The 13,245-nt window shown below is 34.9% G+C and overlaps 1 protein-coding gene across 5 annotated transcripts in view; it reads left to right on the top strand.

Moving 5' to 3' along the window:
• LOC101886654 (A disintegrin and metalloproteinase with thrombospondin motifs 20) overlaps positions 1–13,245 on the top strand; it is a 114,579-nt gene that overhangs the window by 72,118 nt on the left and 29,216 nt on the right. For all 5 annotated transcript variants that reach the window (XR_012400027.1, XM_073942460.1, XM_073942458.1 and 2 more), the window contains 11 exons: positions 2,667–2,812; positions 3,367–3,548; positions 4,704–4,840; positions 5,011–5,128; positions 5,206–5,301; positions 5,484–5,650; positions 6,322–6,451; positions 8,887–9,013; positions 9,559–9,769; positions 10,305–10,469; positions 12,493–12,657. Coding sequence is in view for 4 of the 5 variants with exons in the window: in XM_073942460.1 (XP_073798561.1) it covers positions 2,667–2,812; positions 3,367–3,548; positions 4,704–4,840; positions 5,011–5,128; positions 5,206–5,301; positions 5,484–5,650; positions 6,322–6,451; positions 8,887–9,013; positions 9,559–9,769; positions 10,305–10,469; positions 12,493–12,657 (1,644 nt within the window). In the remaining variant the exon portion in view is untranslated. The remainder of the gene's footprint in view (positions 1–2,666; positions 2,813–3,366; positions 3,549–4,703; positions 4,841–5,010; positions 5,129–5,205; positions 5,302–5,483; positions 5,651–6,321; positions 6,452–8,886; positions 9,014–9,558; positions 9,770–10,304; positions 10,470–12,492; positions 12,658–13,245) is intronic.

The following is a 13,245-nucleotide window of genomic DNA, read 5'->3' as shown; positions in this document are numbered from 1 at the left end:
ATCACAACCAAAACGATTAGGGATTCAAATGAATGATGATTCATATTAATGACTCTGAGTCGACTCTTTCTTTTTTAAAGTTAGTAAAGATTTATACCTCAGCTGGGTGTTTCCCGCCATGTAGAGCCGTGCTATGCAGCACTTGTAAGGTCATCTTCATAAACCCATCGCCGTGTCACTTTCATCTCCTTGATTGTGTTTTCAGCTCAGCGTTTCATTATTTCTCTCTCGTCTCGCCCGCTCCTCAGGGCATCTCCACACCTTCTCCAGTCTAATTGAAGGTCAGACGAGCCCAGATGCTCCTATTGGCAGAACAAACAGCCCGTACATATAGAGTGTGTGTGTGTGTGTGTGTTCTGTCTCCCGCAGCACCTTTTCAAGCCAAACAAAGGCGCAGTAAACATGCAGACGGCTACACTCAAGTCTCTTACACAAACACACACACACCCACAAACATGTGTACACACATGCACACACACACACATTGATTTCTGAACACACACATACTCTCTTGGCTGTGTGCAGGGGTTGATGTCAGTAGGTGTGTGTTTTATCACTTGTCGTGATCGTGCATTCGTTCTCCATGAACTCGGAGTGTGTGAGTGTGTTTTTTCCAGATGAGCATTTGCATTTGTTTATCTGTGGTCTGGTGTGTGAAACACCTGTGTGGGAATACCGTTTCATCCTTATATAGCTCATTCTCATAAATATCCACTCAGTTGAAACCACACACACACACACACACACACACACACACACACACACACACACACACAGAGCGCTGACTCTGTCTGATGGGTTTATAAAGTGTTCAGACAGCACAGACTTTCCAGATGACAGAGAGCTGATGGAAACACACTCATGGAAACTCAGACGTGTGCAAACGGATTCAGGTCTGCAGATCAGGAAATCAGCTCTATTATGCAGCGGCACAAAGCAGCGAACCACTGACTGTCATGTTAAAACATCCACTATAGTCAACTATTATTTTGTGTTTTATTGATTGTATTAAACATTATTATTTTTTTCATTTTATGATTTTAGTTTGTGAAATTTAATTACATTTTATTTAAGATTTTCTTTCATTTTATTACACTTTTTTTCATCTTTTTATTTTATTTTATTGTTAATATTTTTTTGAACATTTTCTTTTATTTCATTAAACATTTAGTTTTCTTGTTTTTAAAGTTAAACATCATTTGATTTTATTACACATTTAATTTATTTTGTAATTTATTATAATTTTGCATATTGTAATAAATGTTTAATTTTATTTATTTATATAAATTTTATTTTATTTTATGAAACATTTTTTTTTTATTTTATTATATATTTTATTTATGGTTTAATTTAATTTTATCATTTAATTTTATTTTGTAATTGTTGTATTTTTCTTTTCTTTTTGATAATTTTCTTTTATTTTTAATATATTTTCTTTTATTTCATTTTTAATTAAATTAGAATTTATTTGATTTTACAATTTGATTTTGCAATTTTATTATTCTTTATAATTTGTACTTTTTTGTATTTTTAATTTATTAAATATTTTCTTTTGTTTTATTACAGATTTTAATTTAAATTTTTTCATTTTATTTTATATATTATTTAATTTATTTCATTTTATTTTTATGTTTATTTTTATTTTTAATTTATTTTAATTTTATTTATTTTATTTCATTTTGATTTTATTTATTTCATTTTATTTATTTATTTTAATTTTATTGTATTTTTATTGTTATTTATTTCATTTTATTTTTTAATTTTATTTAAAATTTTATTTAATTTTTTAAATTTTATTTTATTAATTCTGTGTGTTCTGTTTTGCTGCTGCCAGACTCCAGACTGTAATGACTGTAATGGTAAATTCCAGCCGAACGCTGTTGTGTAACGAGTGTGTGTGTGTGTGTGTGTTTATCAGAGGAGACAGAAACCATATATATTCAGAGATGTATATCACACTCAGCGTTATGAATGAAGCAGTCATGAGCGCCGAAACACGAGCTCAGATTCTCTTATTCTCACTATAATTATTCTTCCTGTTCAGAGGCCGATTGTGCTGCTGAGACACGAAATACTGCCCAGATACACACACAAACACACACACACGCACACACACACACACACACACACACACACACACACACACACACACACACACACACACACTCAGCTCGTGCCCTGTATATGTGTGGGTGTGTTCCCTCACAAAGTGTGTGTGTTTAGGAAAGCAGTTTGACATGATGCTTTTATGTTTTTTTATTTTTTTTTATTTTAAGCATGCCATAAAAGTTCCACATACACACAATAATATTAATATTACACACACACACACACACACACACACACACACACACACACACGCACGCACGCACGCACACACAAAACCTCACACACATACAAACAAACACAGAACAAAAGACATTAAATACTCACACAAACATACACACAAAAAACATAAATCCACACACACGCATATAAATATACACACAAACACAGACAAAATAATAATGATGATGACGTCTACATGTTCCACAATTTTATTTCATTATTAACTTTTTTATACCAGATAATACTGCAGATACTATCATTTATACTGTAGTGTGTGTGTGTGTGTGTGTGTGTGTGTGTGTGTGTGTGTGTGTGTGTGTGTGTGTGTGTGTGTGTAGTACTGCAGGCACGGCATGTGTGTGAATAAGCAGCAGGACCTGAAGCCGGTGGATGGTGAGTGGGGCCCCTGGGGGCCGTACAGCGTCTGCTCCAGAACCTGTGGAGGAGGAACACGCAGCAGCAGCAGAGACTGCAACAAACCTGAGTGAGTCACACACACACACACACACGCATCACTGCAGATGGCTTAATTAAACACACACTAAACTGATCAACAGTGGAATCATAAGATCATAACTTCTGTCTGTGTGTGTCCATATAAAAATACTATAGTAATTTAGACTAAACACTGTAGTGCCTTTGAACCATACTACTCTACAGTACTTTAATTGATCTGTTGTGGTGATTCTACAGTTGCTATGGTAACACAACAACTATAGTAATTGATCTGTTGTGGGGATTCTACAGTTGCTATGGTAACACAACAACTATAGTAACTGATCTGTTGTGGTGATTCTACAGTTGCTATGGTAACACAACAACTACAGTAATTGATCTGTTGTGGTGATTCTACAGTTGCTATGGTAACACAACAACTACAGTAATTGATCTGTTGTGGTGATTCTACAGTTGCTATAGTAGCATTGATTTGCTTTACTGATCATCAATAATTTATTGTTTGATTGATTAATTTACTGATGTATTGATCGCTCTGCTTCAGAGACGGTCATTGATTGATTGATGGTGTGTGTTCTTCAGGCCGAGGAGCGGCGGGCGCTTCTGTGTGGGCCGCAGGATGAAGTTTCGCTCCTGCAACACAGATGCCTGTCCTCGAGGACAGAGAGACTTCAGAGAGGAGCAGTGCTCACAGTTCAACAACAGACACTTCAACATCAACGGCCTGCCAGCGTCTGTGCGCTGGATACCCAAATACAGTGGCAGTGAGTATCACTCACACACACACACACACACACACACACACACACACACACACACACACACACACACTATTATAATAATACAGTATATGTTGTAGTAATTACTACTGCTACTAATTTTGCTATAGAGTTCCAAATTTGTCACACAACAGGTTAATTACTATAATTTCTGTTACCATAGCAACTATACATTTACCGCAACTGATAGATTACTATAGTAGTTGTGTTACCATAGCAACTATAGAATCATCATAACATCCGTTATTGTAGTTGTAGTGTTACCATAGCAACTATAGAATCATTACAACATCAGTTATTGTAGTTGAGTCACCATAGCAACTATAGAATCATCACAACACCAATTATTGTAGTTGTCATGTTACCATAGCAATTATAGAAACCTCACAAAACCTAATATTTAAAGTTGAGTTACTATTGCAACTATAGAATCATCACAACATCAGTTTGTAGTTGTCGTGTTACCATAGCAATTATAGAATCATCACAACATCAATAATTGTAGTTAAGTTACCATAGCAACTATAGAATCATTACAACATCAGTTATTGTAGTTGTAGTGTTGCTATAGCAACTATAAAATTGTTACAACATCAGTTATTGTAGTTGAGTTACCATAGCAACTATAGATTCATTACAACATCAATTATTGTAGCTGAGTCACCATAGCAACTATAAAATTATTACAATGTCAATTATTGTAGTTGTAGTGTTACCATAGCAACTATAAAATCATTACAACATCAATTATTGTAGTTGTAGTGTTACAACAACAACTATAGAATCATCACAACAAATCAATTATTATATTTGAGGTAACATGGCAACTATAGAATCCCCACAACATCAATTATTGTAGTTGAGTTACCATAGCAACTATAGAATCATTACAATGTCAATTATTGTAGTTTAGTTACCATAGCAACTATAGAATCACAACAAACCAATACATGTACTTTACAATAGTATGGTTCAAAGACATTACAGTATTTAGTATAAATTACTATAGTATTTTTGAATAGGCATACACACTGTACAGACGGAATGTATTAATTATTTTATTATGTGTGTGTGTGTGTGTGTGTGTGTGTGTGTGTGTGTGTGTGTGTGTGTGTGTGTGTGTGTGTGTGTGTGTATCAGTTCTGATGAAGGACCGCTGTAAGCTCTTCTGTCGAGCCGCAGGGACGATGGCCTATTATCAGCTGAGGGATCGTGTTGTGGACGGGACGCCGTGTGGACCAGACACTTACGACATCTGTGTGCAGGGACTCTGCAGGGTACACACACTAACATACACTCTTATATTCAACACAAACTACACATGCTCTATGACTCCACTGATGATCAGTTCAGTGTGTGTTTAATTAAAGGAAATTGAGATCAAACTTTAGGGTGATCCATTTAAATGCCATAGTTTACAGTACGTGTTTATCTGTTTGCCTCTTAGCAAGCAGGCTGTGACCACGTTCTGAACTCGAAGGCCAGAAATGATAAGTGTGGTGTTTGTGGAGGAGATAACTCATCCTGTAAGACGCTCTCCGGCACCTTCAACAACGCACAATACGGTGAAGATCTGCTGTTATTTCTCCTCATTCTCCTCATGTGCTTCTGCTTTTTCTCATCTCCTTCTCTTGTATTACAGGTTATAATGTTGTGGTTCGAATACCTGCGGGTGCGACCAACATCGACATAAAGCAGGTCAGCTACTCAGGATTACCAGAAGACGACAACTACCTCGGTCAGTTCACTGCAAACACAAAAACACACACTGTAGGAAACACACCAAAAGTAAAGCAGATTTCAGATCTGCATTGTAAGAAATAGCTGTCAATGAACAGTTTCTGTATTTAGTAATGGATTATTTGCGGTTGTGAGTTGCATAGTGAGATGTTGATCTTGACCTATTGTTCCTCCTTTCAGCTCTTTCTGACAGTCAGTCGAACTTCCTCCTGAACGGGAACTTCGTAGTGTCCATGTTTAAAAGGGAAATCAGCTTTAAGGGATCAGAGATCGAGTACAGCGGCTCTAACACTACGGTGGAGCGAATCAACTGTACACAGCGCATCGAGGAGGAGCTCGTGCTGCAGGCAAGACCACACCCCCTGCTGGGCTCCGATTTAATCACATTTCACCATCAGTGTCACACAAAACCACACTGAACCAATCACACTTCACCGTCAGTGTCACATGACAGAAAACCAGATTACCAATCAAATATCTTATCTTTCACATTATTTCGCTGTGTTTAGTTAGGAATATGCTTCAAAGGTTCGTAGTACTTAAGAATTAAGGTTATGTAAGATGAAAACAATGTTGTGTATATACAGTATATGCTATTTTATTTTAATGTTTACATCTGTTTGCAGTTTTGGTTAGTATTTTGTGTACTTTTTGTTTTTATATCTTACATATTTAGGTTTATTTTTAGTACTTAAGTAAATTTCATTTCAGCTAGTTTGCCTATTAGTTAAGCACCATTTCTTAGTTTCAAACTATTTTCATCGTTATTTTAATTAAAGCAATTTGTAATAGTTTAATTTAATCATAGCAGCATTGAATACGATTTTTTCACTACTTTTTTTGTATTAACCTGGAATTATCTTGACAAACTTTTTAAAACATGCAGATATCATATATCAGTTTCAACAGTGAATTCAAACATTAGTTAAGATGTTAACACATAATGTTGTGTAGCAGTGTTGAGCTGTGTAATAGCACTGAAATGAGCTCATCTGAGTTTTTTTCCCTGTCATCTTAGGTTCTGTGTGTAGGAAACCTGTATAATCCAGATGTCAGATATTCCTTCAGTATTCCCATTGAGGAGCAGCGGGAGCAGTTTATATGGGATCCGTCAGGGCCGTGGCAAGAGTGCAGTCGCATGTGTCAAGGTGAAAATCTCAACATAAAACTAGACTCAAAATTCTTGTTTGATTGTGTTGCTGTATTTATGCTGGAAGTTTTTACTGTGGGGATTTTGAATATCTCTTTTTATCACATAATAAATCATACTCCAAAAATGCTTTTTTTGCCATGCAAAGAATTTATGTTATATTAATCAGTGCAAATGTTATATGCTGAAACCCTACAGGTCAAACCTTTCGGAAACAATCTTTTATTTTAGTCTATGTGGTTATCCGCTAATGTCAATGTGAGGCTTAAAATATCTGAACATTGCATTATTCTACATCTAAAATTCTTGTTTGATTTTGTTGGCATATAAAAGTTTAATGTTTTTACTGTGGGGATTTTCAATATCTTTTTTAATCTCATAATAAATCAGAAAAAAATGTTTAAAAAAAATAGATAAACAAGGGTAATTTCGCTATGCAAAGGAATAAAATGTTATATAAATTAGTCCAAATATTATATGTACAAACCCTACAGTAAAAACCTTCAGAAAATAGTTATAAATGAAACTATCAAGTTTGATGTATGTACATGCTGCTGAGGTGAAGAAATAAATTCTATTATAATCATAATATACTGTAAAAAAAATAATTTCGCCATGGAAAAGAAGGAAATGTTATATAAATTAGTGAAAATGTTATATTTACAAGCCCTACAGTGAAAACATTCAAAAGATAGTTATGAATAAAACTATTAAGTTTGGTTTATACACGTGTTGCTGAAGTGGAGATATTAACTCAATCATAATCAGAATATACTGCAAAAATAATAATTTCGCCATGCAAAAGAAGAAAATGCTATATAAATCAGTGCAAATGTTATATGTTGAAACCCTACAGTAAAAACCTTCCGGAAATAATTATGAATAAATCTGTTAAGTGTGGTTTATGCAAGTTCTGCTAAAGTGGAGAAAAATCTCAAGAGAATGACCATTAAGATATGAACTTAATTGAAGTCTACAGGCACAAAAAGAAAAAAAAAATCACATCACAAAACTACATTAAAAGTTAAATGTGTGTTTTAGATGTTCTCTCTGCACCATACTCATATTTTTCTACCAAATTATGAAAATAGAATAGACCACAATCTTTTATTTTGGTCTATGTGGTTATCCGCTAATGTCAATGTGAGGCTTAAAATATCTGAACATTGCATTAATCTAGATCCAAAATTCTTGTTTGATTTTGTTGGCATATAAAAGTTTAATGTTTTTACTGTGGGGATTTTCAATATCTTTTTAAATCTCATAATAAATCAGAAAAAAATGTAAAAAAAAAAACAAAACAAATATAGATAAAAAGGGTAATTTCGCTATGCAAAGGAATAACATGTTATATAAATTAGTTTAATTATTATATGTACAAACCCTACTGTAAAAACCTTCAGAAAATTGTTATGAATAAAACTATCAAGTTTGGTGTATGTGCATGCTGCTGAGGTGAAGAAATAAATTCTATCATAATCATAATATACTTTAAAAAATAATAATTTCGCCATGCAAAAAAGAAAATGTGATATAAATCAGTAGAAATGCTATATTTACAAGCCCTACAGTAAAAACCTTCAAATGAGAGATATGAATAAAACTATCAAGTTTAGTATATGCAAGTGCTGCTGAAGCAGAGAAATAAACAAATCACAATCATAATATACTGCAAAAAATAATAATTTCACCATGCAAAAGAAGAAAATGTTATATAAATCAGTGCAAATGTTATTTGAACAAGCCCTACAGTAAAAACCTTTAAAAGAGTTTTATGAATAAAACTATCAAGCTTGGTGTATACATGTGTTGCTGAAGTGGAGAGATTAACTCAATCATAATCAGAATATACTGCAAAAATAATAGATTTGCCATGCAAAATAGGAAAATGTTATATAAATCAGTGCAAATGTTATATCTACAAACCCTACAGTAAAAACCTTTAAAAGAGAGTGATAAAGCTATCAAGTTTGGTTTATGCAAGTGCTGCTGGGTTGGAGAAAAAAACACAATCATAATCAGAATATACTACAAAAAATAATAAATTCGCCATACAAAAGAAGAAAATGTTATATAAATCGGTGCAAATGTTATATCTATAAACTCCACTGTAAAAATCCTCTAAAAAAAAATAATAAAAAAAATAATATATATATATATATGTATGTATATATATATATATATATATATATATATATATATATATATATATATATATATATATATATATATATATATATATATATATATATATATATATATATGAATGTAATTGAAAACTATTATCATGTCATTTGGTCTGCTGGTTTATTAGTGTGTCTGCATATGGCACGGTGATGCTTCCCTTTTGGTTTTGGATGGACCCATGCTTTTTTTTTTTGGTTTTATTTGTTTTTACATATTCTTGTGTGTGCTTGTGTGTGTGGTGTGTAGGTGAGCGGCGGCGTAAGGCTGTGTGTGTTCGTAAAAGTGATCACCTGGTGGTTTCGGAGCAGAGGTGTGAATACCTGCCTCGACCCAGAGGAACCATGGAGCCCTGCAATACTGACTGTGAACTCAGGTAAACGCTGACGCACACAATGCTGATTGGTTAAAAGTTAAACTCTTAGCACAACTTCTGCAAGCACCGAATTAAGATCCAAAAATGCTTATTTGAGTTGTTTTTATTTTTGCTGTTTTAGGTTTTTAATTGGGTAACTAATATTTAAAGCAAACTAAAACGAAAACTTAACTCCAACAGCATAAAATGTATGTATATTTTAAAAATAAACACTTTATAAAATGTAAATATGTAACTTTTATTAGTTTTTATTTTAGTATTAGTTATTTTTGTGTACTTTTTTTGAGAATTTGTCTTGATTTTGGGAATGTAATATTCATATTTAAATAACTTGAATATAATGTATACCTGTACATTTATCAGAAGTTTTAGAAAATGTTTTAAAAGTTGTGTTAGACTGTTTTCAGGGAATGTCTTAAAACATTAAGTCTTATAAATATGTTATATTATTAAATGTTAACAATGTAACAAAAATGGAAAAAATATTTAATATTCAAGTTTAAAAAATCATCAAACTCTGTTTTAATGTTTTTTTTATTTGTCAGGTGGCATGTGGCAGGCAGAAGCGAGTGCTCCAGTAAGTGTGGTCCGGGTTACCGTACGGTTGACGTGTTGTGTCTGCGCTACAGTCTGAATAAGAGGCAGAGTGACCGTGTGGAGAGCAGATCCTGCGCAGAACTGAACAAACCACAGAGCAGAGAGGGATGCCATGGAGACTGTCTGCAGAAGAGCTGGCAGTACAGCAGCTGGACTCAGGTTACACACACACACACACACACACACACACACACACACACACTCACATACGTACAACTCTTTGAAACTACCACTTTTAAGCTTTGATCCAAATTGTGGTGTTTTGGTGACTGTCGCTTTAAATTCAAATGAGACAGTGCTCTTTTCAGAAGAGGGTGGAGCTACAATAGCGTCAGATGTACAGCAGCACTAGCTGTGTTGTCAGTGCTGGTCAGGTCTGCATGTTATTGCTGGTCAGTGTGTGTTAATGCTTCTGTCAGTCTATGTCGCTCCTGTCACTGTTCATCTAAAACTCCACATCTGTAATCCTCTTAGTCTATGCTGACATGATCTTCAGCAGCTCAAACACTCCAATGGTTAATGGACAGACGGCTGCTTCTCACTCAGGGCTGCTGGACATGCTAATGAGATGGAGTGATTGGCAATAGTGGGCGGGGCTTTCCCCTCTTTAATGACACCCATACAAAGGGAAGCAGAACAGAGCAAAATCTCAGAAGTGTCCTCCTCATTTAAAGCAGTGTTATTGTGTTTTTAGTGCTCCAAGACCTGTGGCCGTGGCGTGCGTACGCGTCAGGCGATCTGCATGAATAATCTGGGTCGTCGGCTGGTGGAGCGCGAGTGTGAAACACAGCAGAAAGTCCTGAGCGAACCCTGCAGTGATGTACCCTGTCCCGACTGGACCGCCAGTACATGGAGTGAGGTACTGACACAATGATGATCAACTGTTACACCGCAGTGTTGGGGAAGCTGCTTTAATAGTGTTTAATTACTGAACACATCATTAAATTTTGATCTAAATAGCCTTTCTTCCTGCTTTGTCAGTAATTTAATTACTTGACTCAATACTACTAAATCACAATGCATAGTCTGTGTGTGTTGATACACCAATACCGTGATTTTGTTTAGTTCATGGTATTGGACCCATGGTACAGTATGGGACATTTTCATTTGCTATGAAATTAGGTTTTATTAAGTTTCATTGCATTTGTTCCATTTCGTCGTGTTCCATTTTGTCGCATTTCATTGCTTTTTCGTCACATTCCATTTAATCACTTTGCATTTTGTTCCATTTCATCACGTTTCATTTCATTGCATTACATTTCATCACATCCGATTTTATTCATTTTTGTTCCATCCGTTGCGTTCCATTTCATTCGTGGTGTTTCATTTCTTTATATTTCATTGAGTTTCTTTCTGTTTTATTCATTCCGTCCCATTTCATCACGTTTCATTTCGTTGCAATACATTTCATCACGTTTCATTTCATTGCAATACATTTCATCGCGTTTCATTTCATTGCAATACATTTCATCAAGTTTCATTTCATTCAATTTTGTTCCATTTCATTGCGTTCCATTTGTTCATCGCGTTCCAATTCTTTACATTTCATTGTGTTTCATTCTGTTTTATTGCATTCCGTTCCATTTCACCACGTTCCATTTTGTTGTAATTCATTGCTTTTTGTCGCATTCCATTTAGTCACTTTGCATTTTGTTCCATTTTGTTGCATTTCCTTTTGTTGCATTACATTTCATCAAGTTCCATTAAATTCCATTTTGTTCCAGTTCGTTGAGTTCCATTTCGTTCTTCGCATTCCATTTAATTACATTCATTGTGTTTCCATTTTGTCATGTTCCATTTCATTACATCTAGTCACTTTGTATTTTGTTCCATTTCATTGCATTACATTTCATTACGTTCGATTTCATTCAATTTTGTTCCATTTTGTTGCATTCCATTTAATTCGTTTTGTTCCATTTCCTTACATTTCATCGCGTTTTATTTCATTGCATGACATTTCATCACATTCGATTTCATTAAATTTTGTTCCATTTCGTTGCGTTCCATTTCAGTCGTCGCGTTCCATTTCCTTACATTTAATCGCGTTTCATTTCATTGCATTACATTTTATCACATTCGATTTCATTCAATTTTGTTCCATTTTGTTTTTCGCGTTCCATTTCATTACATTCATTATGTTTCACTTTCGTAGTGTTCCATTTAGTTTCATTTCGTTGTGTTCCATTTTGTTTTATTTTGTTGTGTTCCATTTTGTCACATTTCGTTCATCGCGTTATGTTTCAATGCATTCATTGTGTTTCCTTCCGTTTCATTGCATTCGCCGTGTTCCATTTTGTTCCATTTTGACGCATTTCGTTGGATTACATTTCATCAGGTTGCATTATATATAATTTCATAATGTTCATTTTTTTAGTTCCATTTTGTTCATCGCATTCCATTTTGTTAAATTTAATTGCGTTTCTAAGTTGCATTGCTTTTCATTTCATTTCACTACCTTCCATTTTGTTAAGCTTTGTCATGTTCCATTTTGTCACATTTCATTGCTTTTTCGTTGCACTCAGTTTTGTTTCATTTCATTGCATTTTATTTGTGGCATTCCATTTTGATGCATTACATTTCATCACGTTCCATTTCGCTCCATTTAGTTTCATTTCGTCTCATGTGACTTAAAACTTAATGACAAAATTTATGAACTCACGCTCTCTGAGAGATGAGTGGATATTTGCTGGATCACTAAGGCTGAGGAGATGACGACGGGTTAATTTCCTTCCTTTATAACCTCGGTTTACAAGGAGAGCTATATATGTAAACATTGCTAGATGAGATTTTTTTTCAGCTTTGTTTAAATATCGTTACACCACTAATGCATAGACTATAGTATTTCAACTCTTTTACAGTGAATCTGTGTTTGTCCACAACAGTGTCTGGTGACGTGTGGTAAGGGTGTGCGACACCGGCAGGTGCAGTGCATTCTGGGAGATGAGCGTCTGAGTGAGCAGCGATGTGACCCCAACACCAAACCCTCAGCGGTGGGCAGCTGTACACTCCCCGAATGTGCGGCCTGGCAGACCGGAGCCTGGAGCCCGGTGAGAAACACACACACACTTTGCACTATTACACACTCCGGCTCTGTTGTAACCAGGTTTTTCCTGACAATTTACATTTATTCACTGTCATTATTCCTACATTTACTTTTTGGCTTAAGCTGCGATCACACCTGAGTTTGTGTGTGCGAAATTCTGTCGTACGTCGCTGCGAAAAGGGGCAGGATTAAACAAGATTATTCGACATTAAAAAAGCGAGCGATTTCTCCATGTTTTAAATTTCTTTCCAGAGAGGTCATGTTTTGATACTTGATTGGTCTCATGCAGTTAAGTGATGCGATTTCGCAGTTCAGAGTTCACTAAAGCTTGAACTTTGCACCGCAGCGACCTGCGAAACTTTGCGTGCGTATGAATGGAAGTGTATGGGAGGAAAAGCCCAGTGTGACCGCAGCTTTAGTCCCTTTATTAATCAGGGATCACCACAGCGGAATGAACCACCACTGTTATTATTATTGTTATTATTTATTGCATGCATATTCGAATGTATAACTACTTGTTTAGGTGTTATGTGCTTGTTTTATAGTGCTCAGTTTTTTTGACCACACTTGCTTGTTTTTCTCATTTATTTAT

The sequence above is a fragment of the Danio rerio genome, chromosome 25, assembly GCF_049306965.1.
Source record: "Danio rerio strain Tuebingen ecotype United States chromosome 25, GRCz12tu, whole genome shotgun sequence".
Classification (NCBI taxonomy): Eukaryota; Metazoa; Chordata; class Actinopteri; order Cypriniformes; family Danionidae; genus Danio; species Danio rerio.
The sequence above is the reverse complement of the archived record's forward strand: the minus strand, read 5'-3'. Positions and strand labels throughout refer to the sequence as shown.